This window comes from Colossoma macropomum, unplaced genomic scaffold (assembly GCF_904425465.1).
Source record: "Colossoma macropomum unplaced genomic scaffold, Colossoma_macropomum, whole genome shotgun sequence".
Classification (NCBI taxonomy): domain Eukaryota; kingdom Metazoa; phylum Chordata; class Actinopteri; order Characiformes; family Serrasalmidae; genus Colossoma; species Colossoma macropomum.
Genome location: NW_023494807.1, coordinates 16,897,152 through 16,923,931, shown reverse-complemented (window position 1 = coordinate 16,923,931; position 26,780 = coordinate 16,897,152). Strand labels below are relative to the sequence as shown.

The 26,780-nt window shown below is 38.4% G+C and overlaps 1 protein-coding gene across 3 annotated transcripts; it reads right to left on the bottom strand.

Annotated features, from left to right (window-relative positions):
- Positions 1-68: 68 nt before the first annotated feature.
- Positions 69-20,744, bottom strand: ranbp3b (RAN binding protein 3b). Of its 3 annotated transcripts, none has more exons than XM_036555930.1 (17): positions 20,694-20,744; positions 17,982-18,037; positions 17,039-17,075; positions 16,521-16,607; positions 14,608-14,679; positions 13,399-13,464; positions 12,741-12,854; positions 11,322-11,422; positions 10,136-10,255; positions 9,919-10,016; positions 9,703-9,778; positions 9,437-9,530; positions 7,822-7,946; positions 6,442-6,562; positions 6,134-6,276; positions 2,211-2,433; positions 69-1,944 (listed from the first exon to the last, which is right to left on the bottom strand). In XM_036555930.1, exons 1-17 carry the CDS (start codon positions 20,713-20,715, stop codon positions 1,898-1,900), a joined length of 1,602 nt encoding a protein of 533 aa, XP_036411823.1. In that variant the 5' UTR covers positions 20,716-20,744; the 3' UTR covers positions 69-1,897. The 3 variants fall into 3 exon arrangements, with proteins under 3 accessions (XP_036411823.1, XP_036411825.1, XP_036411824.1); XM_036555932.1 differs by having other exon boundaries at positions 12,741-12,842; XM_036555931.1 differs by lacking the exon at positions 20,694-20,744 and having other exon boundaries at positions 12,741-12,842; positions 17,982-18,083.
- Between the last annotated feature and the right edge of the window lie 6,036 nt (positions 20,745-26,780).

Genomic DNA, 26,780 nt, shown 5'->3' with positions numbered 1-26,780 from the left:
TGCCATAAACTATCATTACACCACACATAAGACAACACAGGAATACCACTAATTTTTTTGATCGCACGTAAAGGAAAGCTTAATTTATTACAATGTACAAAGGATCTATTACAATAAATGAAACAGATAGGACTACCCTAGTAACAGTAATCTCTGACCCCCTCTGGTGGGCAGTTAAAAAAAAAACAAAAAAACACCACCCTATTACTCCAGCCAAATTATCAGCAGAACTGCAGTTGTTAAGCTCATCTTCTTTCACAATTAACTGTGCTATAATAACAACCCAAACCAAAGTTCTATCAATGCAAAAGTAGCTAATGTTAAAAATGACATTGAACAATGTGCGCTTACTTCCACTGACGAGCCAAAACTGTAGCTGTTGAAACGTTTCTTTAGGGAAGCAACAATGTCGCTAGTGAACAAAGGTGTGAACCACCAATTGGTATTATGTAAAACATTGCTAGCTGATGACTGCATATCTTTGTTCACTGTTAAACATTTAGCTCTAGTCATTTCAGAACTTTGACATTTCAATGTTCACTAACAAACCCAGCCTCTTTCTTTTTGGAAAAACAAGGTAACTGATGCACCACGTTTGACATTAGACAAAAATTTATTTCAAAGTTTTTCCTTTTTTAAACTCTGATTTTACTATTTATTTTGCAAAGGAGATTGGAGACATGTTCTAATAAATGATAATATATTCATAGAAATTTACATGAGAAGTTCAGTATTCATATTGGGTTTCTAAATGCACTCCAAATTTCAACACACAAAGAAAAACAAAATCTCCACTGTACTGTCTCCAATGACATGAAATGGATAAAAAGTTAATATAATAAAACAATAAAAAAGTTAACATATTACAAACCTTCGGAATATGGAAAATAAAAATGAGTATCTGTAGAGATGTCAACTTAAACTTCAGTAATCTTTTTCAAATCAAAGAGAAATAAGCACATCTGTCCATATGCAAACCTGCGAGGCAGATGCTGGTAACTCCATAATGGTGACGGGCGAAGTCAATTCCCTTTTTTTGTCTTTTTTTCCTTCTTCTTCTTCTCAGAGCTGGGGTTATTCTAGAAGCAGAGATCCACAATAGCACAGTCCGTGTGTTGGTTTAGTCCTTTATTCATTACATCAATAAGAGATCTACCTAACTACCATCATAGCAGACTAGTAAGAATATTGGCATGGAAAAACCAGAGATGCTTGGTGGAACCATTGGAAATAAGTTAGAATCAGAGCAAAAGATTACAGCTATCAAAAACAGGGGTGATGGTGGGGAAGGGGGTCCAAGGTTTGAGAGACATGAAACTACTGAATGGATGCTGGACGATTTTGGGCAATGACGTCATGGAGGAGCGCATGAGAGAGAGAGAGAGAGAGAGAGAGAGAGATAGAAAGAGGAAAAAGACAGAGGAAAGTGGGAGAGCAAGAAAGTAAAAAAAGGTCCTGCGGTAGAAACTGCAGTTGTGACATGTGCCGTATCTTAAAACAGAGAGAGGAATACCCTCACACTCATCAATATGATGAGCAGCCAAGTCCAAACCCATAAATGGAAAAGTCTCTGTTTTTCTTTTCTGTTTTTTTTTGTTTTGTTTGTTTGCAGTCCAGGAAACTAAAACAGAACCAAAATAAACAAACAAAATGATAAAAAAATGTTTCTGAATTCCAGATTTACAATAAATGCAAAAGTGGGGAAAATGAACTACACAAGTTTTATGTGAGAGATGCTGAAGCTCTGCTACAGGGTTGGAGCTGAAGGACCCAACAGCACTGGGCTGATAGTCACGGTGGTTAAGGCTGTCCACCCAGGGGGAGAAAAAAAACAAAAACAAAAAACAAAATACCCAACCCTGTTTAGCAGTTTTCAGTCAGGCAGCTGTGCATGGTGTTATGTGCTCTCAGCTGCCGGGGGCTCGCCAGAAGTTTCAGAGGTGCCTGGGGAAAGAGGGGGGAAAAAAAAAGTTACCACTCTCATTATGTAATAATAGAAGATTGCTTCAAATAGCACTATATGCATATTTTTGATTCATGGAAGGAGCATAACTATTCTCAAATGGTAAATCATGGTTAATCTCTTGAAGGAAAAAAGAAAAGTAAAAAGGAAAGTATGAATATTTTGGATTGATTGACAAGTATTGCATTGTGCTGATCCAACTAAAACAGCTCATATGCTGAACATCCCACAGCAGGAAAAGGCCTACCGCTGGCGCTGGTGTTCCCCGCAGTGGTGATGCTGCTGCTGCTGCTGCTGTTGTTGTTGTTGTTAGCAAGTTCATCGTCATCGCTGTCCTCCTCGTTGGACTGCGGGATCTCTGTCTGAGGTGGCACAGGTGTGCTCTCAGGTTCCTGTTCAGCACGGCTCCGCAGGGCAAGGATCCGGTGGTGCAGCGCTGCTGCCAGCTGCCCTGCGTCCTTTGAGCTGGCCTGCAGAACAAGAGGAGTGGGATAAAACACATGAATCGCACTACAAAACTATACAACATGCAGAGTATAAATTCCTTTTTTCCCCTGATAGAACAATCATTTTATATCACAGATTTTTAGTGTTTTCATGCCCAGTTAGTTTGCTCAAGTCTGCACCAGTTTGATTTATTTTTTTTTACATCGTTTTCTTAATTTTGATTGATTAGTTTCACACTTCCAACATTAAATGCTCCAAGTTTTACACATGGGGTTTTCACTTTTTGCCGAGGAATTTGGTGGACATACAAGCACTCAGTAACTTATACGTTTGCCTTCAATTGTGATAAAAGACATACATGTTCATGCATAGAGACACAATGTATTATTGGTCTAGCTGTATCACAATCTTATCAATAAAAATCTTATTTGAAGTTTTAATACTGCACAAAATGTCAATTTAACCAATTAATCAGCCACAATAATGCTGTAAATGTGTCGACTTGGGTATTTTTTTGTTCACTACCAAGACAAGGTCTGTGTGTTTGTGCTTTGAATATACATGGAAAAACGAGGCTGCTCCTAGCCTTAACCTACCGACTGAGGGAGACTCAACCTCCACAGCATCTTTCTCCAGAAACCCATGTCAGCACGGCAGGTAACATGTCAATATCACAAAGAACCTGTTTACACTTTGCATTAACGTGTTACACGTCCAGACTGTGTCTGGACATACTTTGGCTGAAATCCATTTACACTTTTCACTAAAATGCATCCCTAGTATGACCAGATGAGATCCGATTTTACTTAACCTGAGCAAAATCTACATCAACTGCCGCTTTTCCACTATCGAGCCAAGTTGTTCTCAGGGCTGTACTGTGCCGTTCTGTGCTGCGAGAAAACTACACAAAAGAGTGGCTAACTGCTAACAGGCTAATAGCTATGCACACCACCCACCACAAAACACATTTGATTCCATCGGTCACTCTAACCCTAGTCTCTCAGCGTGCTCTCATCTTCTTTATCCTCTAAACAGGTGTTACTGAGAATCTGTTACTGAAACAGCCTGTTGTACAGTGGGTTTCACCTGTAGCCAGAAAACTAGCTACATTAGCCGAGTACAGCTCAAAGCACCACAGAACAAGACTATTTATCTTTTTGTCACTTCAACACTGGTCATTCTAATTTGTACTCTCAGATATGAGTCTTTATCCTCTAAACAGGTGTTTTTAATCAGAGCCCGTACTGCACCGCCAAACAGTCAACTTTGCTCTCACTGTTATAAGATTTTATCATCTGTACTTGTGATGGCAAAGCACCACTTTGTTGAATCTAACCTGCACCGGGTTGTCTGTATCTCTTCAGCTATGCTAAGTTAACTAGGAGAGAGGAGCAAGCTAGCATTAGCTTATTTAGGAGGCTCCAGCTCCAGACACCAGGTTTAACTTCGGCTTTGACAACAGGTTTAATTTCGGCTTTCTGTCCCTCCAACCTCAGCCACTCGACTTCGCTTCCTCAGAGCTGAGTCATTATCATCTAAATTTGTGTCAGTAAACCTTTTGCTCATCAGAATCGAACCTGTTCTGTAGTGAGCAGAGCTGGCAGCATGCTAGCTAAGCTAACGCTTACCAGTTACTCTCTCTTGGTTATCAGTGCTTTTCAATATTTAGAAATTGGTGTTAGATTGAAGCTTTTAAGTTTATTAAATGGTGGGTTTAAAATTGTGCACTGCTTTTATTTATTTGCCCTCCATGTGAGCGAAGTAAACTTATTTCATTATTGTCAAGTTTCAAGTGACGCAGAAGGACGCGGTGGCACAACACAAATATAAACCACGAGGGACGGTTAGCTAGCTGTGCCGAAAAAACCGGGTTGAGTCCAGTTTTTAGGCATTCCGTGTTGAACTGTGTCTGAGTGGAAACGCCACTGGAACGGTTATCCTCCGTGCTCAGAACCATTCGGCCCTGCAGGGGAAGAGAGACCAATGCATACGTTGTTTCCGTTTTATTTTTGTTTACTTTCCCCCCCGCTATGAGTCACCTCCATCTTTCATGCAGTCAAGTGAAATCTGAAAGTGACCCAATCACCAAAAACGCATATTGACACAAGGTGCCAACAGGACCACAGTAGCCTGAGAAAATAAGTATACTCATGCTTCTAATCAGACCTCTGCTCAGACCCATCAAGGCACCCTTAACTGCAACTGATAGCAAACAGCTTGCTACATAAGCTACAGCCTATTTAGGAAAGATGTAGTCTACATTGTTAGATACTGAGTGGACTGAAGACCCACCATAGGCCTGGCAGTAGTTTAGCAATTCTCCATCAAATCTGCATTATTTTTGTATTTATTTCTTGGTGTTTTTAAATTGTACAGCTCTTCAAACTATGAGCTTGGCTGACTCTCAAACCTAGATCAATAGGCTGACAGAACCGGGCAAAATACTTTACTTTGAAGTGCATGGTTCACCAAGGACATCGACTGAGAACCACTGCACTACTAGTCTAAATTCCCAGGTAGCAATCTTCCCATCTGCAGAACACAAACCAGTCATTTGTCTCTACTGAACTCAGTTACCACTCAGTTGCACACAGTTCACACAACCAGTCAGACAGTCTTAAGCTCCAAAGAGAAACCATACCTAATCCAGTTACTGACAAGAAATGTTACACAAAAATACTGATTATATCTGTCTGTGCAATCCATGACCAGGAACCACCAGTACTCATTCAGTAATGATTACTTCTATAGTTGGTTTATTTATTTTTTTCCAGATTGAACTATTAATCCAACAATTATGTTCCTGTTTCAGTGAGAATTATGCAAATTTATTTGAATGAGTTTTTAAAAATAAAGCTTTTAAAGGCACATTAGAGTCTCTAAACTGTTAATACATTTAAAGTAAACATTACTTCATTTATCATGCACTGATTATTTTTCAAATTATCACCTTTGTTGTTTTCTATCATTCTATCACTGGCTAAAGGTTTCTGCATTAAACACTAAGGCTAGCGTGAACGACTGTCATGCTTATGACTTTATTACAGAGTATTTTAATGAATAAGTTTCTACACACACAACGTCACTGTCTTACCATTGTCCCACGCACTACTATCCTCCTCACAAGGGCTGGACAGCTGGATGGTAGTCTGGAGGCTGACCCTTTCAGTACTGAATTGCTTTCTCAGTATGGCATTAATTTTTCTACACTGTGCTCAACACTGAAACGTTCCACTCTTCTAAGAGATGTTCCGTTTTCCTAACATAGTGCAATACTACCTTATGGGGCTGACTTTAGCCATTTAGACTTGTTAGTTTTAGCACTTACCCACTAGAAGCGGGAGCATTAAATGCTTAAATTTGGTGGCTTTTATTTAATTTTTTTTTGCACACTGATGTCGTGCTGCTGTGAGATGCAACCTTTACTTCTATCATGTATTGGACCACACGGTGACTTGAGAGTTTTGCTTTCTTTACTGCCACTATTGTTTGAAGATCTATTTATATTGATTTAATGCATGTGAACATCTTTTTTCCTAGCAACTTTAAACACTGCATCAGGATCAACATTAAACCCCTAACATCAACATTTAACCCCATTAAACTGCAGGATTCATATTAAAATTATTCACCAGTTTAGAAGCACACACATGCATGCATGCTCACACACACACACACACACACACACACACACACACACTTAAGCAGTCTTTCTCAACATACCGATATGAGGAAGACCTTGACGCCCTGGTCCTCTGTGTCCATGGCAGTGATGCGGACACTTTTTTCACTGGCCTTGTCCACCTGCATCTGAGCCCAGAGCTTAGTGTTCAGAATCAACCGCAGACTGCCCTGGGTGCGCATCACTACGGAACAAAGTGCAAGAGAGAAAGGGAAAAACAAACAAACAAAAACAATTCAGACATGAAAACTACTAAACACTATTTTGTGCACTTTATTAAGAACACAGCATGCATCCATCTAATATCAAAATAAATGAGAATGCAGGTGGAACAATAAGCTGCTCTGACCTAATCTGGACTGTAACGTGCCATCGTCTGTGGAGGCCATGTCGTTGAGTCTCAGCAGCCCTCGACCTCGCTCGATCCACGACTGAGCCGGCTTATCAAACACAAACAGCTTACACTGCATCTGTGGGACAAAGACAAGGTAAAAAAAACTCTGCAAGGCCATATTTGGATACATGGTCATGTGTGATTTATTTCTTTTCCTTGCACAGTTTTACTTTTCCACTAAAGGCTCATCTGTTTAATTCCAAGTTGAAGCACATTCAAATACACAAAAAAAGTAATGTAAAGCACACAAATCAGATGAATTTCCAGAGAAGTTGCATAGTACAAATATCTATGTACTCAGAGTATGAATAGTGACTACTGTAATAGTCAGAAACAAAGTTGACCGTTTCTTCAAACACCTGGCAAATGGGTGTACAAAATGGCCTTGTGAAAATGATTCCATGAAGGAAAACTCACAAATACCAATACTGGTTATGGGCAGTATGGTCAAAAATTTATTTCACAGTAAAATGAAAATTTCTGACAGCTTGAGAGTGTGTGTGTGTGTGTGTGTATATATATATATATATATATATATATATATATATATATATAATTTTTTTTTTTTATAAAACCATTGTAGACATTAACAGATTAACAGTGGCTTATTATTCCATGATATTGCTTCACATTTTAACAACAATAATAATAATAGTAACAGTAATAACAGTAACAACAACTTGGGGGAAAAAAATTATTCAAGACTGAAGTTGTCCACTTACTTGCCAGTTTTTTATTAAAATTTTCCATTCCACCTTAATTAGAGCAGCCATTACACTTGACACCTGAATGTAACTGTTGCACTATTTAAGGTGGAACGTGAAATTGAAATAAGAAGCTAACTTTAGCTTTACTGGATTTCTCAAGTCATCTATCTCATGCGCGCTCCCATACATGCATGCATCTGACAGTTAGACACTCCTGAAATTTGTAAAATATTACAATCATTGCCACTATTAGTACCAGCTGATCTATGGCTTGTTGTGCAGACAAGGCCACGGTACTGCAGCGTTGACCGAGGTGGCTCCTTACCACTCTGGGGTTCATTATAGGCTAAGGCTAACTTAACGCAAAAGTCCAGTCAAATCCACTGCCTCAAAAACAAAGTGGAATACTTTTCATTTTCATCTGAAACATGACGGAACATCCCTGGCTCAGCCATCCAGGTAAACTGGATAACTGTTGTGACAAAACTCAAATCTGACAAATTTTATAGCGGATGAGCCGTTCTCCTGCTGATTATCAACCAACATAATTAATACGAGTATCAATAAAACCCAAATGAAAGCAAAACATTAACTTAAACATGAAAAGCATTTGTTTTGCATTTGAGACCTGTAGCACATTGCTCTCTGCCTCCTCTCCTGTGCGGACCTCCACTTTCTCCAAAATGCACTTCTTGGCGGTGGCTTTGGTGTATGCTGCTGCTGACTCCTCTAGAGACTCCGTCACACTATGATCTGAACACAGAGACAGTACTGAAATGAACCTCAACTATAACGTCCACACCATACCTGAAGTATGTAAAATTATGTAAGGATGTAATCTTAGATTCTGAGCTTCATTTTTATCCCGCATATAAACAGTCACTAAAGTAACTTTTTATTGTTTGAGAAACTGCTCAAGTTCATTTCTATGCCAGAGTAAAACTTGTTCATGCATTTGCTGCAAGCAGAATTAACTGCAGCAACACTCTTTTTTTCGGGCTTCCTAAAAAAAAAATTAAAAAAAAAATTGTATTTTCCGCAACTCGTACAAAATGCAGCAGCATGACAGAGAGCTCATATCAGCTCCATTTTAAAAGAACTGCATTGGCTACCTGTATCTTTTAGGATAGATTTTAAAGCTCTGCTAACTAGTTTTGATGACTAAGTTACCTAGCAGCAACACAAAATGTCTGTCTGCTCATGTTCCAACATGTGATCTTAGATCTGTAGATAGTGGCCTTCTGTAAATATGTTCTGTAAAATACAGAAAATCTGGAGAGGCCTCTTTTGGTTCTTATTCTTCTAAACTGTGGAACTCAACTTCACCTTTTATTAGACAGTCAAGCTCAGGACACTTCTGAGAAACATTGAAAAGGTATCTTTTAGTACTTAATTAAAATTCTACTTCTCTTTTATATTGATCTTTTTCATTTGATCTGTGTCATTGTCTTATATTTTAATTTAATACTTAGTTTCTTCTATTACTGTGAAGTTTTATCATCTGTCTGTAAAGCACTTTGAGCTGCCACCAGTATGAAAAGTGTTCTATAAGAGCCAGTGTGCATTTCTGTATTTTAAAACATTTTACAGGATTACCATGTCTTTTCAATTGCATCTGAATTAAATATTTCAAACTTTAGTTATGTTTTTGTTCTTTCATTAAGATAAATGAAAAGATATACCTTCCTTTATATCATAGTTTATTTTTTTTTAAATCTGAAATTATGAGCTTTAAAAGAGCTTTAAAATAGGCAACAGGCATCTCTAAACCAGTGGTGGTTTGAATATCACGGTGGAAATCTATGTATTTGAATAGCAGTGCGCCTCCCTGAGGTGCAGGGTCACGCACATGGGAGCATATGGGCACAGCTGCTCTGCAGACTGTGGTGATGGTTACGTCACAAACAGTCAAGCTGCTGTATACTGAAGCCAATTATCTCTTATCTTTGTTTCGTTTGAAGATACAGGGATGTCGTACAGGGAAGATATCTGAGCACGAATAATACTGTTCTGTGCTTTCTCCAGCAAGTTAAGCTTTCTTCTGTACAACATTGTTACCTATAAAAATTGACAAGGCATCATAGGTAGACAAATTAGTAGCAGCTGCCACCTTAAAGCCTGAATATTTTAAGTCAATTTGTATAGATAAAAGTATGTTACAAAATAACTAGACACAGTTTGAGGCAAGTTTGTAATGACTTGAACAACTAATGCTATTGCTACTTTAAGCAGGGGACACGTACTCTTTTCTGGGGTGGTCTCCTGTGACGAGGGCTCTGATGCTGAAGCTGTATCTTTACCACCCTCTGGTGTTGATTCACCGCCCTTTGGAGGACTCTGAAACAAACATAAAATGCACATTGCCCTTCTATGTTCTCAGATTCACTCAGATTTCTTCAAGATGCTCTGAAATTGCAGTGTATCGCTACTATGTTATGATAACATTTACAAGCCCAAACCACTGAGTACTGCCAGTAATTTTTTGTTTGGCAGCATTGCATGTACTCACCAGCACCCTCTCCGACATGTTCTGGCCAAAAACAAACTTGGCTCCTTTTTCTGTGTTATTGGTAGCATTCAGAGAGCTGAAAAGACAAACAAACTCAGACAATTCCCGAGCAATCGCGTGACTGAACCCAAGGGAAGGGAGAAAAAGAAACTGAAAATACAAAAAGAAAATTCAAAAGACAAACTATCAGAAAGAGGAAAAGTGAGTGGTAGTAACCTTGAAGTTCCCATGTACTGCAGGAAGTAATTAGTACTTCCAGACTGTGAGTCCTGTGTTGAGTCTTTAGACTCACTGACTGTGCTGCTCTCATCCAACTGTGGAGAAAATGAGACTTAAACATCTAAAACATATAGACACTCCAACATTAAATCACTGATCTGAAAAGATCCATATTACAATTACATGATCCACATTAACACAAACGGCCACTGACCTTTGCCCTCTCTTTGATGTTTTGCCCAAACACAAAACCCGAGTCGACCACCGCATCCTTCCTCTGTGCACTCTCCTCCGTTTTTTCTCCGCCATTCTCTCCCCCTTCTTTGTCTTTCTTCTGCATGTGGTCACATCCATGGCAAAAAGGTGGACACAATAAAGCAGAATTAAGCTTCAGTAGCAGCATTTGACAACACTAACACATAAAAAATTAGCATGTGAACAGCAGAAAAAGCTACAAACAAACAACAGAATTGCCAAACGATGTGTGACTTCTGAACTACTAAAGAGCAAAGACTGAATAACACGTGACAGGGCAAGTTCAGCTGGGAACATGAGGTAGTGCTTTGTGACAGCTAATCTATCAATATCAGTCAAACGACATGACTACAGCTCGCTTTTCCTTATGCAACAACCAAAATGCACATTAACTTTAAAACAATTACATTATATACACACACCAACTGGTCACTTCATTTAGTACAACACCTTTTATCTACACTCTGTCCATTTTATCAGGTTCACTTACCATATAGATGCACTTTGTTGTTCCACAATTACAGACTGCAGTCCATCTGTTTCTCTGCATATTTTGTTAGCCCCTTTTCACCCTGTTCTTCAATGGTCAGGAGCCCCACAGGACCACCATAGTGCAGATATATTTAGGTGGGGGATCGTTCTCAGCACTGCAGTGACACTGACGTGGTGCTAGCGTGTGTTGTGCTGGTACAAGTGGACCTACCTTGTTGGTTTACCTTGTAGATTGGTCAGAAATAAGTCAGAGATAATAGCTCATCTGTTAGTCAGTGGTCAGAGGATGCTGCCCACAGAACAGTGTTGGCCTGTTGGACTATTCTTAGTCCAGCAGCGACACTGAGATGTTTAAAAACTCCAGTAGCACTGCTGTGTCTGATCTACTTGTGCCAGTGCAACACTCACTAACACGTCACCACCACATTAGTGTCACTGCGGTACTGAGAATGATCCATTACCCAAAATACCTGCTCTGTGATGTGCTGTTGAGATTCTGTCCCTTGACGAACAAGTTAAAGAAGGCTAACAAATTAAGCAGAGAAACAGATGGATCTCTATATATAGAGATAGAAGCATGTGTTTGTGTGTACTTATTATTTAGTCTCACCCGAGTAAAGCAGAGAAAAGTGTAGCAAGCTATTCCTCCTCACCGGTGATTTGTCTGAGCTGTCTGTGTTGTTCATGAAAATTGACCGGCCTTCTGTCGCTGCATCTGAAAACTTCCCCACGCCATTTGTTCCACAGCTTGCGTCTAGTGGGGAAAACAGTGCCAGTTAGTCAGTACTCATTACATTAATAAAAATGAAACAAAGCGCATGGAAACTTTTCCATTGAAGCTTGCAATGTAAAAACAAGACTAAAATGTTGCTAAAATGTAAACAAAATAATTCTGATTGGTTTGATATGAAATGCTCCATTCTAGAGAAACCTAGAGTCAACATGTTTCACAGTGGTGGTGATAGACATCTGAAGCGTTTACAGACTCTAAAAGCTCCCTCTTAGAATATTATTACATGAAATTGTTTATACGCTGCCTAAGAAATTTTTGTGAGAAGATCGTTGCCAAAAAAAACATTTTTTAAACACATTCATGGTGAGAGTGTACATACAGGGTGCTGTAAGGCAAAATAGTCCCCCCAAAAAATTATATTTTTTGGGTTTACCTCCATCTTAATATTATCAACATAACATATTAAAACCTCACCTGTAGGTTACTGGTGGTTTTGGAGAATAAATAAAATGGTTACATTTGTGCTGTAGACATTGTGACCTCTGGTTCCTATCACCACCACCGTAAAAACATCTGACTCAGTAAGTTTCTCTACAATGAACCATGTCTTTGTTTTACTCAACTACTGAATTAGGCAGAAATGTTGAAGAATTAGTAGTATACTGCCAGCTTAAGCATACGCTTCTGACACGTTAAACACAATGCAAGTTAAAACAATGTTTCTTGTCAGTGTTTGAGGCTGCTTCTATGTACATCCGTATCAAACCGTTGCACATGGAAATTCTATAGCTGAACACGGCTGTCTGTGCGCAAAAGAAAAAGTTAGCAGCCTTGCCATTGCTTATAATTTTAAATACTGTTATTGACACTAACCAACATACCTGTGGGTTTCTGGGTTTGAAAACCATTAATTAGCATTGTCAAAACACAGCCGTCAAAGAAACCTCTGCTTCGTAAAGGCTCTGTAATAAGCAACCCACCAGGGCTAGCAAGACCATCAAACATTGGCTAGAACCATTTTTACGTTCCGTGCCAAGTGTTTTTGCTCCCAACTCATCAGAGAAAGTCATCCCATAAATAGGTGCATTCAAAGGACAACTGTATGTCACATTAGCAACCAATTATGGGGGTTCCTTCAGCACTTAAGATATGGCCAAATTGAAAGCATCAAACCTTTTACAAAGTCCTGGGGCTTGATTTCATCGATGGGTTACAGGCAACTGTATTTTAGTACTGATCACAAAGTATGCTCAGGATCAGGACTGAATGTGAATGTTTCTGCTATATGTCTGTAAAGCTGTGGTCACATTAGAATAGACGGCTGTGACAGTGTACTCACTGCTCTTGCTGGGCTCTGTGAGGATCTTGGTGGGTGGTGCCTGCAGAACTGCAGGTCTCAGGACACTGCGCTGCTGCTCCTTGGGCTTCTGACTTGGAACACCTGCAAAAGAGCCTACTAATGGATTGGATCTGAAACCGAATGGTCTAATGCAGGCGTGTCAAACTGGGTTCCTTCCAGGCCACAGCTCTGCTATGTTTTCTCCCTTGTCTTGACTGATGAAGGCCTTGCTAATTAGCTGATGAGTTGAATCAGGTGTGTTTAATGAGGCAGAACGCTGAGGTCTGCAGTGCTGTGGCCCGCAAGGACTGGAGTCTGACACGTGTGGTCTAAAGCAGCATAAACTACATGAGCAAGCCCAACATATCTACATCAGAAACTAAAGGCCATTCTTAAATGTCTGAGGAAGAGATCAACCTAAAGCTTAATATTTTAAGTCACTAAAATTTTAAGCCACCATCAACTGATTTTCATTTCGGTGCATCACTACTGATCAACTGGAGAATATTAGTTTGTTACAAATCATAATTATAACAACTGGCAAAATTGCATCAGCAAGTGCAAAACGTGTTTTGCTTTTGACTTTGTATAGAAAGACTGTTGTGGTATGCTTTAAATACTGCAATAACTAACTTCCAATGCACAGAAGGAGTCTTACCTGCACTGGGGGCCTGGCCATGGATCAGAGTCGGAGGTTTCAACCGAAACCCAACTGGCTTCTCCTCTAAAAAGGGTTCAACAGCACAAAACACCCAGAAAACATAAGTTAATGAATGAAAATAAAATAAATACAACAAAGACAAATTATTGATTTGTCCATGTTTGTCTTTTTTCATGTTCCTTTCTCGTTCACTCTCACTCTCCCACACACAGACACAAACAAAAGCTTCTCATAGGCACACACAGCGGTACCTTACAAAACAGGTCACCACTAGCCCAAAGGCTGCCTTAGCCATCACTCTACTAAAATAAAGCTCAGTTTAGTTTCCCACTTTCTCCATCCATCTTTCCCAATTCAGTACCCCACAGCCAAGCAGTATTCTGTTTCCATGGTAACCCCAGAGAGCGCTGCTTGACCACTTCCTGGTCAGCCCCCTTAGAATAAGTCCCCTTCAGGCACAGAGACCTACTTTAGCACATTCTTGTGCTCTCCAAGATGGTAGCTGAGCACATTTTGGTTCAGCTTGCTTGACTGACTCTCTACTCTGCTCAGACTCGAAACAGACAGAAATAGAAAAGCTCCCCTGAGCGTCTCAAACGCACTCTCTTATTTTCATCTCTACCTACTTCTTTTCCTATTACACACTTTCAGCCTTTTCCACATATGCCACAAAGTTCTGTACAAATATGGAAAGATGAATATGGTGTCACAACCAAGGGCATAAATAACGTGACCCTCAAGCCATGACTTCTTAAAAATGATTTCATAATAGTGAAATGTTTTATTCTTCACTTCTATCTCTTCAGTAAAAGTATCTTAGTAGACAAAACATTAGCTATGCCGCTTAATAACAGCAGTGTCTTTGTGAGAACAACCAAAACAGCAATGTAAATTTAGAGTTGTCCAGCTGGTCTGGACAATACGGTCATCGTCATCATTAAGCATGCATCAGCTAAATAAGAAAAATCTTGTTTTTCAATATAAACATTTCAGCAATAATGAAAATCTTAAGCTTTTAACAAAATACAATAACTCTTCATTAACTGACATGGTTCCACATAAGGATAACGGTATGCTTGCAGTTCATCGCCGAAATGAATTTGATATGGACACTCAGTCCTCAGTACCCAAATATATGTTCCATTCTAACAAGAGCTTGGATTTCCAACTAAAAGTCCTACATGAGGTAGTCTCTCACTTTCTTACCTGGCTCTGAGTCTGAGTTGCCTGTTGGAGACTGGCAGAAACTTGAGGGCATAAACACATTATTCTTGGAAACTGCAGCAGGAGAAACAGAAGAGAGACACTATGATTAGACATCATGATGAGATAACATTTCTGGCACAGAAGACTGGTATCACATTTTAGAATAACAGCTGATATACCACATGGTTATATTATGATCAGGTGGTAGTCTTGATTAAAAAAGTGCCACCATATGATAATTCAGTTTACTACAACATTTAGCACCCATGCTAACGTATACTGCCACTGCATCTTAGTTAAACAGGCTGCAGTCGCACTGGAGGTTTAGTTCCGGTTCTACAAGCTCTCATAATACTGTCATGTTCTGATCATGTGTTACAGGTTCTCTACTGAATGTTGTAAACAATCACAGCAACAGCAACAGCAAAAAGAGTAGAGGTCTTAGAACTCCACCTGCAAAAAGGGTGAAAACTCACTTCCTATCTAGTTTGGGAAAGGAAGAAACGCATGAGCTCACAAACACATTTGTTTGCAGTGATAAACTGCACGTATTTGCAGTAAAAGACCCAGCTCAGCAGATTGGTGACAGGCTAATTCAGTAACACTTAGATAAGGCTTTAAGTTGAAATATTTACTGAGCTACTCACTGTAAGCCCACAACATACAAAACTATAGAATATATAAATAAATAAATAAATAAAAAAATAAAAAAAAGCAAATAACCCTCTGTAAGCTCTGTAAATCCAGTGTGGGAAAGTGAACATACAGTGACTGATGCCAATAAAACATGCCACAGGGCTGTTAGTGGAAATTAGCATTATCATAGAGGTGTTATATTTGGTTAGAGAATAAAGATTTTCCCATTATACACTGATCATGATTATATTATTAAAAAATGACTACATCCTCTTAGTACAGGTAGTTGTAGACACCATGATTTATTCCATGTTAGAGCACGTTCATAGCCATGCGTAAAGGCTGCTGTGCTCTATAACAGCAAATAAGACTTAATTGTACAACAAACGGACATCTCCATGTGGACAGTGTTTTTATTTTATGATTGTTTTATTATGTATAACCACCAACACAGCACTGTTGTAAATATTTAAAAAAAAGTTTCTTTAAATACAACACCATGATCTTGTAAATCATGAAAAAAATGTCACTGATCACTTCAAAGGAATGAAGGGCTTTGCATTGGCTGTTTGTATAAATAATAACTGCACTTTAAGGGGAATTCTATCAATTTTTCACATTTTCATTCAAATGTAAACAAAGTTGTTCAAAGTAGTCTGATGTGAAGTTGTTTATTGTTAAGTTTCTTAATAGTGGTGGTAGGAAACAAGGTCTAGATGTCTACACAGAAATATTTTCTTAACTATACAAGCAGTTAACCTACACATGTATGTGTGTTCCTTGAGTTTGTTTATATATATATATATATATATAATATATATATATATATATATATATATATATATATAGCGTTGATAATGACATTTAAGAAAAAAAGATTTCTAAAAAAAAAAGTGTTCTCTGGGGACTATTTTGCTTTGTGTGTACTTCACTGTGTCCCATGCATTATGTAGAACATTAGTTAAAAAAAACAAAACAAAAACATCTGGTTCATATCACCACTGTGAACAATTCTAACACAGTTCTCTAAAACGGAGCATTTGTTTGTTTACATCTTAACCATCTATTATACAGAAATATTGAAAAAAATCAGTGGAACTCCCTTTTCAAGCACAGCCGAATGGGACATTTTACATGCACATACAATTTGCTGAAGCAGGGTTTACCATACCTGACTAAAGTCAGTAAGATGCAGTACTGAGTAGAACAAATCTAGACTTTCACAACTTAAACTCAAAACCTAACACAATCATACAATAAGCGGATTGCTGCATTACCTGAATGTGAAGGCGGGAACTGCGTTAAAGACGAGGTTCGCTCTCTCTTTACTGGAGGACAGTATTCTCCATCCTCCCTGTCTGAGTCTGAAAAAAACAAATCCACAATAACCTAAGGCCACCCATGGCATTTAAGTCACTGCTTAGTCTTTAACTGCCTTTCTAATGTCATATTATTTAAAAACAGCTTGTGAAACTTCGATTAAATCTATAAACAGGCCAGACACCACTGCAAATCTCAGGCAACTATGCTGCTCAAATCAGATTTGTTTTTAATATCCTGCCCCAACCTGGATTTCTGTGTTGAGACAAACTATTGCATTCATTTGCTGAAGAGCACAAAAGCAACAGAGTGGCTAACAGAGAAAGCATTTCTAGCGATATTAGCCTTACTATTTATCAAGGCTCTTTGTTAAACTTTTAAAGAAGCCTGGTATCTTGATAAGTATCAGGCATGTGAAGAACCTGATTTGCCTACCACTCTGAAGGTGACAAAGTGGAATTTTAAGCAAACGCACCTTCTCCATCCTCTGCACTGGATCCTTCGGCAGAACGCTGGAAGATAAACCAAATAACAATGAGATATGCCATCAACAGGCTCACAGTATGAGAGGAACATGTCAGAATCATTAGAGACAAGGGCTGTGATGATTACTCAATTTTAAAAAAAGGTAATTTACCTTATCAATGAATCTGCAATAAACAGTCAGCAATTTGCACACTAATACATATTTTAGATTATCCTACTCATCTCTCTGGTGCCACGAAATAGAGAATGATAGAAACAGCTTCTTTGCTAGAGTCTTTTTAAAGGCTTCAGATTACATTTTTTCAATAAAGCATTTTGCAGCCTTTGAAAGGCTATTTATGTTTTTGGCTTGCTCGGTTTGTGCATCATCCCACCTCTAGTAAGAATGATGATTGTCTAGAATTATATTTGACACAAAAGGCAAAAACTGATCCCAGATCAGCCACCTTACTCTGAGAGGTGTCGACTTATTTTTATCGTGTTGCCATTGTATAGCAAATCAAGAAAGAAGCAAAGCCAGAGAGGACCCAAGACTAAGGAAGGGCTGAATAATTAACCATTTTTAATCAAAATTGCAATCTGAAACAATGCATCTTTTAAATCACAAGAGCTACAGTTTTATATCTCATCTTAACCTTTGTCTTAATTTTTATTCAAGAAATTTAACAAATACAGAGAGCTCACAAACTGGCATCCTACACTCAATATTCAAGGCTTAAGTCTGAAAAAATTGATGTGTCGATTTTGGCAAACAAAAAAAAGGCCTGGAAATTGAATCCTAGAAAATAACCGCAACTTAAATATAAAATCACAAGTAGATATTTTTCCCCCAAATCGTTCTACTCCAAAGAGGATGCCATCCTTTTCTGGACATAATTGGATACAAAGAAAAGATGGAAAAATACAACCCATAATACTTAAATCAGGCCTACCTTCTGTGCCTTGTCTTTTTGAAACACAAACACTGGAGGAGCTATGGCAGGCTTCTCTGTTGAGGGAAAAAAGACTATAGTTGCCATCAATTTGAAGGTGTAATTTCACCTTCACCTTTGTAATTAACCTCAATACCTGTGCCAGGTCACTTTAATAACATTTAAAAGCATACTACTTCTGTCAAAATGGGTAGCTCTTGTCTGTAAATCTGTGTGAAGCCTGAACGTGATTGGTTTTCAACAAAAGGACTCCACTTTGCAAACTTTTGAGACACATGAGGCCACAGTCTAAGCATGTATGTGTGTATGCTATTCTTTTTTGTATCCCTGAACCCATTTACCACTAAAGTTACCAAGAGCACACAGGTGTTGAGTAGCATATCAAATACCCAGGTTCCTATTTCTAAATCGAATGTGTTATTTTAAGCACTTGGAATGACTAACCTACTAAATAAAACACTGGCACATTTAAAGAGGGTTTAGAATACACATCGTGTTCAGTAAACAAACAAAGACATATGAGCTGCCTTGGCCCTGTACAATATTTTTAGCAGCAGTGGTCCTCCAAATCAACTGTTATAACAGCTGTAACTGTATCCTGATTTAAAAAAAAATGAGTCACTAAGCTCAATCTGTGTTGCTCAAAAGTATTAGTTTAGCTGAAAAATCTGGGCTATTCACAAGTACAATGCATGCATATGATAGACTATTCACCTCTTCACCTCACTGTATAAAGGAGGTCTAAGATACTGTTTTCCATCCATATATATATATATATATATATATATATATATATATTTGAGCTTAAGGATGAGAAGATGGATGGAAAACAGTATCTTAGACCTCCTTTATTCACCTCACTGTATAGTCTATCATATGCATGCATTGTACTTGTATATATATACACACATGTATATATACATTCATATAAACGTGGTTTATTCATAATTAACTCATTTCCGTACGTTACTGGATGAACTCCACATACTTTAAGTTGTAATTTTTACAATTACTGACTATAATCACCCTTGGAGGCGACTGCAGTAACACCTCTGGGGGTGGTCACTGTAATGCGACCACCCCACACAGTAATGAATGTAATGTAGATGGTCAGAGCAGGCGAAGCTCCAGCAGAGTCATGTGCAGCAGGGCTTTCGTTACACTAAGAGCTGGGGTGGGCGGGCCCGGATTTAGGAGCACATCTCGGTTAGGTTCACCAGCCAGATAGCGAACATCACACACGGCTGGCCTGGCGAAGTGATGTAGCCACCTGTTCAGAGCCTCATGCTCGGGTTCAGTCATTAAGGATGCACGAATCGCGCACAAGGAATCGAGGGATGTGGGTGATGTGAGATCAACTGTCTCAAAACAAAAGTGCACGGCACGCCACGAGTATACGTTAGCAGGCAGTTTGCTAACTACCCCACCCCGTGAGAATGACAAAACGACGACATTATGTAGCTAAGCTAGCTAACGTTAGCTAGCTCGTTTCATCTTGATCAGGACAAGAATCTGCAGCCAAGTCAGTCTCCTAGAAAGTCTAAACTGTCGCCGGTGGTAGTAAATACCGTCGAGCCTCACGGCTACGCTGGTGGCGACTAGCGTTAGCTAAGAATAGCCGTCTAAGCTCACCAAAGCCAATTTTCATCGCAAATGTAGCATGTTAGCGCCGTCAACGCCAAGTTCAACTGTGGCGCTCTAAAAAAATCCACTTTTATATATTCTGTTTATATATTGATTAATCCAAAGGTGACTTAATGTCCTCTAAATAGTTAAAGGCATTGAGCTGTCTGGGCAGAAAAGCGACGTGCACAAGGTAGACTGTCTGGCCGCTCAATGCTCATGCTGGCTACGGTTCCCGGTCTAAAGAAATCGCGTTTTACCCATCAAATACAGTAACCCATCAGCCACACTAACTGATCTGTCATGAGATTAAGTGTTAGACACAAATTCACCGGTCTATCGTTGTTTGGGGGATCTAACTACAGACAGCTAAGCTACGTTATCCGATATTTGGTCAAGTTCCTGCCTGCTGTGGTCAGGATTTCAAAATAGCGAAAGCATCAAACTAATAATGTGAGCTAGCTAACAGCTACGTTACGCAAATTTACTAATACCACAGGCCAGACAGTTGTGTTTTTAACCTCCTAACCTACCGTAATGGACTGACCATGAGAGGCTTTTTTCCCCAGACGCGTCATGGTGAAAAAATGTGGTATAAAGTGCACATCGTTTTTATGTACGGCTTTAATAAAACTGTGTTTTTTTTTCGCTGCTAACGCTAATCAGCTAATCAACTAACTACCGAGCGGGCGATATGGAGATGCTCGGCCAAAACTAAGAGAGAGGGTTAGCGAGCTCACGGAGTGCTGCTAGTGCCGTACCTAGCCGAGCTTAAAGGAAAGAGAAAGGCCGGGAAAACAGCTAGTCGATTAGCCCGCTGTTTAATGGGGGTATTTACACAGGAGAGCCCCTCAGAGCGCTTGTACGGGTGCACAGAACTGAGCTAACGGCTAACCGTGCTAACTCCAGCAGCTGAACACTCACTCATTATTAACCGGCAGCCAGCTCGCAAAAGAAGACCGCCCTCACGAACGAAGGGGAAAGAAGAATAATTACTGTCCTCTCATACGCAAATACCCGTTTCTGCACTTCTCAAAAGTCATTTATTTCCTTTGTTTTGTGGTTTCATCGCTTCACCCCATTGCCTACCTTCGTTTGCCAAGTCCGCCATTTTACTTCTCAGCGCACACCCACAAACCACCGCGCCACAAGGCTGTTATTTCTAAGATCGAAACCAAAGATTCAGTAGAAATAAAGACAGACTAAAAGATTTAGTTAACGTTCTGAATGCAGTTTTATTTCTATGGAAGTCACTTGGAAAAAGACAGCTATTTTGTAAGTCATAATAATGACAAAAACATTCATAATTATGGCTTACTTTCTCATAATAAGGACTTTCTCATAGTTATGACTTAGCATGTCATAATTATTACTTAATTTCTCACAATTATGACTTGCTAGCTCATAATAATGAGATTTTATCTAATGATTACGACTTAATGTCTCATAATTATGACTTACTTTCTCATAATTGTGACTTTCTCTTTATGATTTAGCATCTTATGATTATGACTTAGTATCCAATAATTGTGACTTCCTCATAATTATGATTTAGCATCTTATGATTATTACTTAGTATCTAATAATTCTGACTTACTTTCTCATAATTATGAGAAAGCTTTTTCATTATTATGAGATAGAAAGTAATTATTGAGATATTAAGACTTATTTATGAGAAAGTCTTCTCATTATTATGAGATAGTGAGCAATTATTAAGAGATATTAAGTCTTATTTATGAGAAATCTTCTAAACCGCTTATCCTTCTGGGTTGCAGGGGGAGCTGGAGCCTATCCCAGCGGTCATTGGGTGGAAGCCAAGATACACCCTGGACAGGTCACCAGTCCCTCGCAGGGAGACAGACATACATACATATACATTCACACCCACACTCACACCTAGGGGCAATTTTGCATGTCCAATTAGCCTGACTGCATGTCTTTGGACCGTGGGAGGAAACCGGAGTACCCGGAGGAAACCCATGCAGACACGGGGAGAACATGCAAACACCACACAGAAAGGACCCTGGTCGTATAGTAGTATAAATGTTTATAATAATCTACAGTATTTTCCTTTCTATATTCTTGTAGTGTGTCTTATCTGAAATACTAATGCAATGTCTTGTAGTAAAATAGCTTTTTTAAGGGTTTCTTCTCCTGCTTCATTATTGTTAAATACTTCTTTAAAGGGGAACTCCAAAAAATCTTAAAAGATTGAAATGTAAACAATGTCATTTAGAGTGGTTTGGTGTGAAATGCTCCATTCTAGAGAAACTTGCACAGTCAGATTTGTTCACATTGGAGGTGATAGGAACCAGACCTCTGAAAAGTTTAAAGCCTCTGAAAGCTCCCTCACAGAAAACAAGTACATGAAATGGTTAGATATATGATCACTGATGTCTCACACATTGTTTTATGATAGTTTTATGATGACTTTTTGGCTTAAAATGTATTTTAATTATTTATTCATGACAGAGCGGTACATGCAGGTTGTTGTGAGGCAAAATAGGCCCTAAAGAAAAGGTATTTTTCCAGATTTGTGACTATTTTACCATCATCAACATTACATTTAAAAACTCAGAAGGTAGGTTTCGGGAAGTAAATAAAATGGCAATATTTGTGTTGTAGTCATCGTGACCCCTGGTTCCTATTAACTGCAAAGAAATCTGTAAGTTTCTCTACAATGAATCACTTTCTGAATGACCATGTTTACATTTCAAAGTCTGAATTTTATTCTGAAATTTTTTAAAATTGGTGGAGTTCTCCTTTAAGCTGCATCAGTAGCTTGTATATCTGGTGTTGTCTTCGTTATGTATGTAGAAGTAGACACACTCTTCCATTAAGAAAGGTTAACATTCAAGTAATTTAATGACAAACAAAATATTTAGTAGAAAGTCTTGGTCAAGAGTAAAAGAACTGAGTCATTTTATAATTTGTGCTTTGAATAGAGGTTTATTTCGCTGTTGAGTTCTGATGTATCACAGTTGTTCTTTGCATAACTAATCCTTACTTGTTAGAATGATTAGAAGTACTGGAAGAAGCCATAACATTTCTATAGTGCTGCAAACTACTTTTAAAATAATCTCTAAGATCCTCTAAACATCCTAGAGTAAACAACAGTAATTGTCCACATTTACTATAAGATTGCAAGAATTGTAGAATTTCTTGTAATGTTGTTACAGAACTTTTTCAGAAGGATTTGGTCTCCAATTTTATCCTCCACTGTTGAAGGCAACCTTTTTTTTTCACATATTTAACATCAGTAGCCTGTCTTGTTTTGTCTTCCTTATGTAGAAGTAGTCATAAAACAAGGTCAAAGTTCAAGTTATTAACTCATCTGGATGCCACATGGTGGCGCTTGTACAACGGTAATGTACAGTTGTAGCCACTAGGTGGTGTAATTGCCTCAAGTCACCGCAGAATCTCTGCTATTTGTAGATGGATCGGGCCTTTTGTGCTATAACAGTTTGCCAGGGCTCAGTGGATGGATTTCTTTGACAAATTTATGGTTTCAAATAATGAAATCTTACATTTTTGACCATTCAATAACAACATTTCTTATTTAATTTTCTAAATGTAACTTTTATTACCCCATTTCCAAAATTCAAGCAGATTCACACAGATACATGAACTGTGGCATGGGTGTAGCATTACATATATAATGAATGAACATCAAATTGAACACATTTGAATGGATGCAGAAAATGACTATAGCAGTTTTTGGAGGGTGGTTGGAGGGGTGGTTGAAGGCTCTTAGGCAAAATCTAATCACTAAAATGGTCAATGACAACAAAGTAAAAAACTCTGGACTGGTTCATGCAGACCTTTCCATTTGATATTTGAAAGCTAGCTTAAACTGAATTTGGCCATGTGACTCTCTGATTTGATAATAACAATGAGAGGATATTACAATGATGATAAAATGATAGAAAACCATCAGGCTAGTTAATAATTAGTTTGTGATTTCCTGAAGTAAATGCACAACCTTTTGGCAAACTTCACACAAGTTATAGCTTCTTACCTGCATTTGGCCGTGTGAAATAATTATATATGACATATTTTGTGGTCTGCTTCCAGGCCGTATCAGTCAGCGCTGAGAATTGTTTCTTCCTTGCTGCCTGTTCAAAGAAAAGAGCATTTGCCTTTAATGTGCAATGTTTCCTGGGTCTTATTCTACGCTGATGACACAATATTGTAGTAGTTGAAAAACAAAAAAAAAGAATAACATAAAAAATACCTAGATAAACTGTTCCTAAATTCCTAAATAATCACTCTAGCAATGGAAAGGGCGAATTTAGGGGCAATTAAGTCAGTAGTTCAATATTCTGGTTGCACAATATGAAAAAAACATATTACAATTATATTGCTATATACAGCTATTGCAAAACTACCATCCAATTTATGGACAATGCATTAGCAAACATTAGCTTGCTGTTTATTCTGGGTACATACACAAAGAGTCCCTTCACACCATCAGTAAAAGGGGACAGGACTGAGCTAATGGGTAACCAGGCTTATCACTCATTACATTAATTAAATCTTGATTACATTGTTGAAGATTGTTAAGATCATTTTTTTATGTTCTTTATGTTTTCAGTTTTATGTCAGCATGTGTGTCAAAGCCATTTTAACTGGTTACCGGTTGACTTTTTTTAACATTTTGAAACTTTCTCATTCCAAAATTTCAAAAGATTCACACAATTGTTGCAAGTGTGCCATGGACGTGACCTTATGTTCTGTATAATTCAGGAGCAGGTGACGTGAACTCTTGATGTGGTGTGGATTGCAGTAAGATTGGCTTGTAGTATTTTTGACCAGAAATATGTAAGTTTGTTGTGTCAAGTTAATGCATCCATGCATCCAAGGACACAGAGAACATCTGTGCTTGGACAAGATGCTCACAGCACACATGTCAACGTTTGCACAGTGGATCATTTGCATGTCATACTCTTGAAAAAAGAGTCATAACATTAAAAACTGTGTACCAAAGCAAATTCTTTTAGTACAGGCCCCCTTTAGGGCCCTTCCACTTAAAAGCCCCGAGTAGTCAGTTGCGTATAGCGATAAAGACTAACAGATAATATATTGTCCATCTCTAGTGGAGGGGCGTTCCAGCTGTATTTTACTATTCCCTTGTAGCAGGCTCTAAAAAAAAGGAAAAAGAAAAAAAGAGTGTTTGTGTATGAGAGAGAGAGAGAGAGAGAGAGAGAGAGAGAGAGAGAGAGAGAGAAGAACGTGTATCTTACATTTCGCAGTTTTTGTGGGGTGCGTTTGACACGGCCCTCAGGCAAGCCCCGTGTACTCACATGTTCAGAGGCTGCTCGGAGAACTTACTTCACAAATCACAGATAAAAGGAGAAGTGAACAGGCGGGCAGGCATGCAGGGGGCGATTGTTTGGCGAACAATCACAGGTATAATCTAGCTCTGAAAGAATTAGACCTCTGGAAAAGAAAAACAGGGTTCAGTAAAGGACATCTATTATACAAACACTAATGTCTTATTTCATTTCAAAGCAATGTGTTCATTATGTTCCTTTATACCATCTATAGTACAATATGTTCAAATAAAGGCCTGAAATTTGTAAAGCCATTTTGGTTTAAGTTGCATTTGCGTAACATGTTTAGGCAGTTCAGTGTTAAAATACATCAGTTCCATCCCACTGCGACTTCACAGAGGATGTGATTCCATTGCACATAAATAATGCAAATTTAAACCAGCCATTTGGAGGAACTAAATATGGTTTATTATATCACTGTTTGTTTCAGCTTGCCTTCAGGCTTTTGTCTATTGGGTGTCGAAATTTCACACCTTTATGGTCTTGATCGCATTACTTCAGTACCGTAAAGTATCGAAAGATTTTGTCACTTAAATTTCATTACCTTAATAGTCGGTTTTATCTGTGCCAGTGAGCCAACAATTGTTCCAAAATCTAAACTGATGATTGGCTGGATAAACATGCTATTAAAGCTGCATTGAGTATGTTAAAACTGAAAGAAGTAGCACATTAATGTTGAGTCAAGAGGGAAAAAATACATGCCATGGTCTGTGTGCACTGCTGTGGTTTCAGGGTAGCTTTTTAGACCGACTTCATGTCTTTATATATTAACGTCACACGCACTCAAAAAGAAGGACCTGCTCGATGTTTAGGTCTCAAATGCAAAATCTGATGAAGATATGAGGACAGTATTAGATCATTCACTTATATCATCAGAAGACATGTCCTTCACCAAGTTTTGACTGAGTTCTCCTTGAATACTCCTTGAATCCACCCAGGGAAGAGGTCTGAAGCACAATCCACAATACAAAATGTTCTTCTGCGTGGTTCGTGCAATTACACATTTCCACCAGCAAGGTCTCCAAACCTTTAAAGACCTATTAAGACATTTATGAAGGCTTGTTCCAATAAGTGCCAATTGTTGCAACACTTGTTGAAGTGAATGATGTCAAAATTGACAACAGCAGCTGTGATGCTCCTTGGAATAAGCCATTATGTAGGTTTATGTCAGTCACACAGAGATTCTACTACATGCTATTACAGTTTACTTATATATGCCCTGTAATCTACTTAGGACTGCACTCTTTGCACAAACTGCTTTCTTCTACAATTTACTATCTGACCGTCTTGTCCTGAGATGCCTAAAAGTTTCTATAAGAATAATGTTGAAGTATCTGCAACAGATATATTTTAGGCTGGTAATACTCCAACCTGGAGGCAATAATTGACATTGTTTGGTCTCTTGGATCGCTTTTGGGCTCGGATTTGTGCCAGCCAAACTGTTTAATTAATTTACATCTCAGTTCATGCACAGCACGTGTTTTTGTTTTCTCTGCTCAACCTATGAGTCATCTCATAAAGATGTTGATAAGTAGCTGATGAATAATCGAGCCAGGTGTGTTAGAGAAAGGAAAACATGTGCAGCATATGGAAGTGAGATTAAGAACCAGTGTAATAAATCAGATACAAATATGTATATATATATATATATATATATATATATATATATATATATATATCTTAGAGGTTGGTTGCATGTTCTGCTTCTCATGATCCAAGTAAACACACTCACTGATTTTGAGGTCTGGAATCTTGGATGGCTGTTTTTTTTTTTTTTTTAATTTTGCATAAAAAATTAGCGAATAAAAACACAGAATCCTCAACAACTACATATTTCCATCGG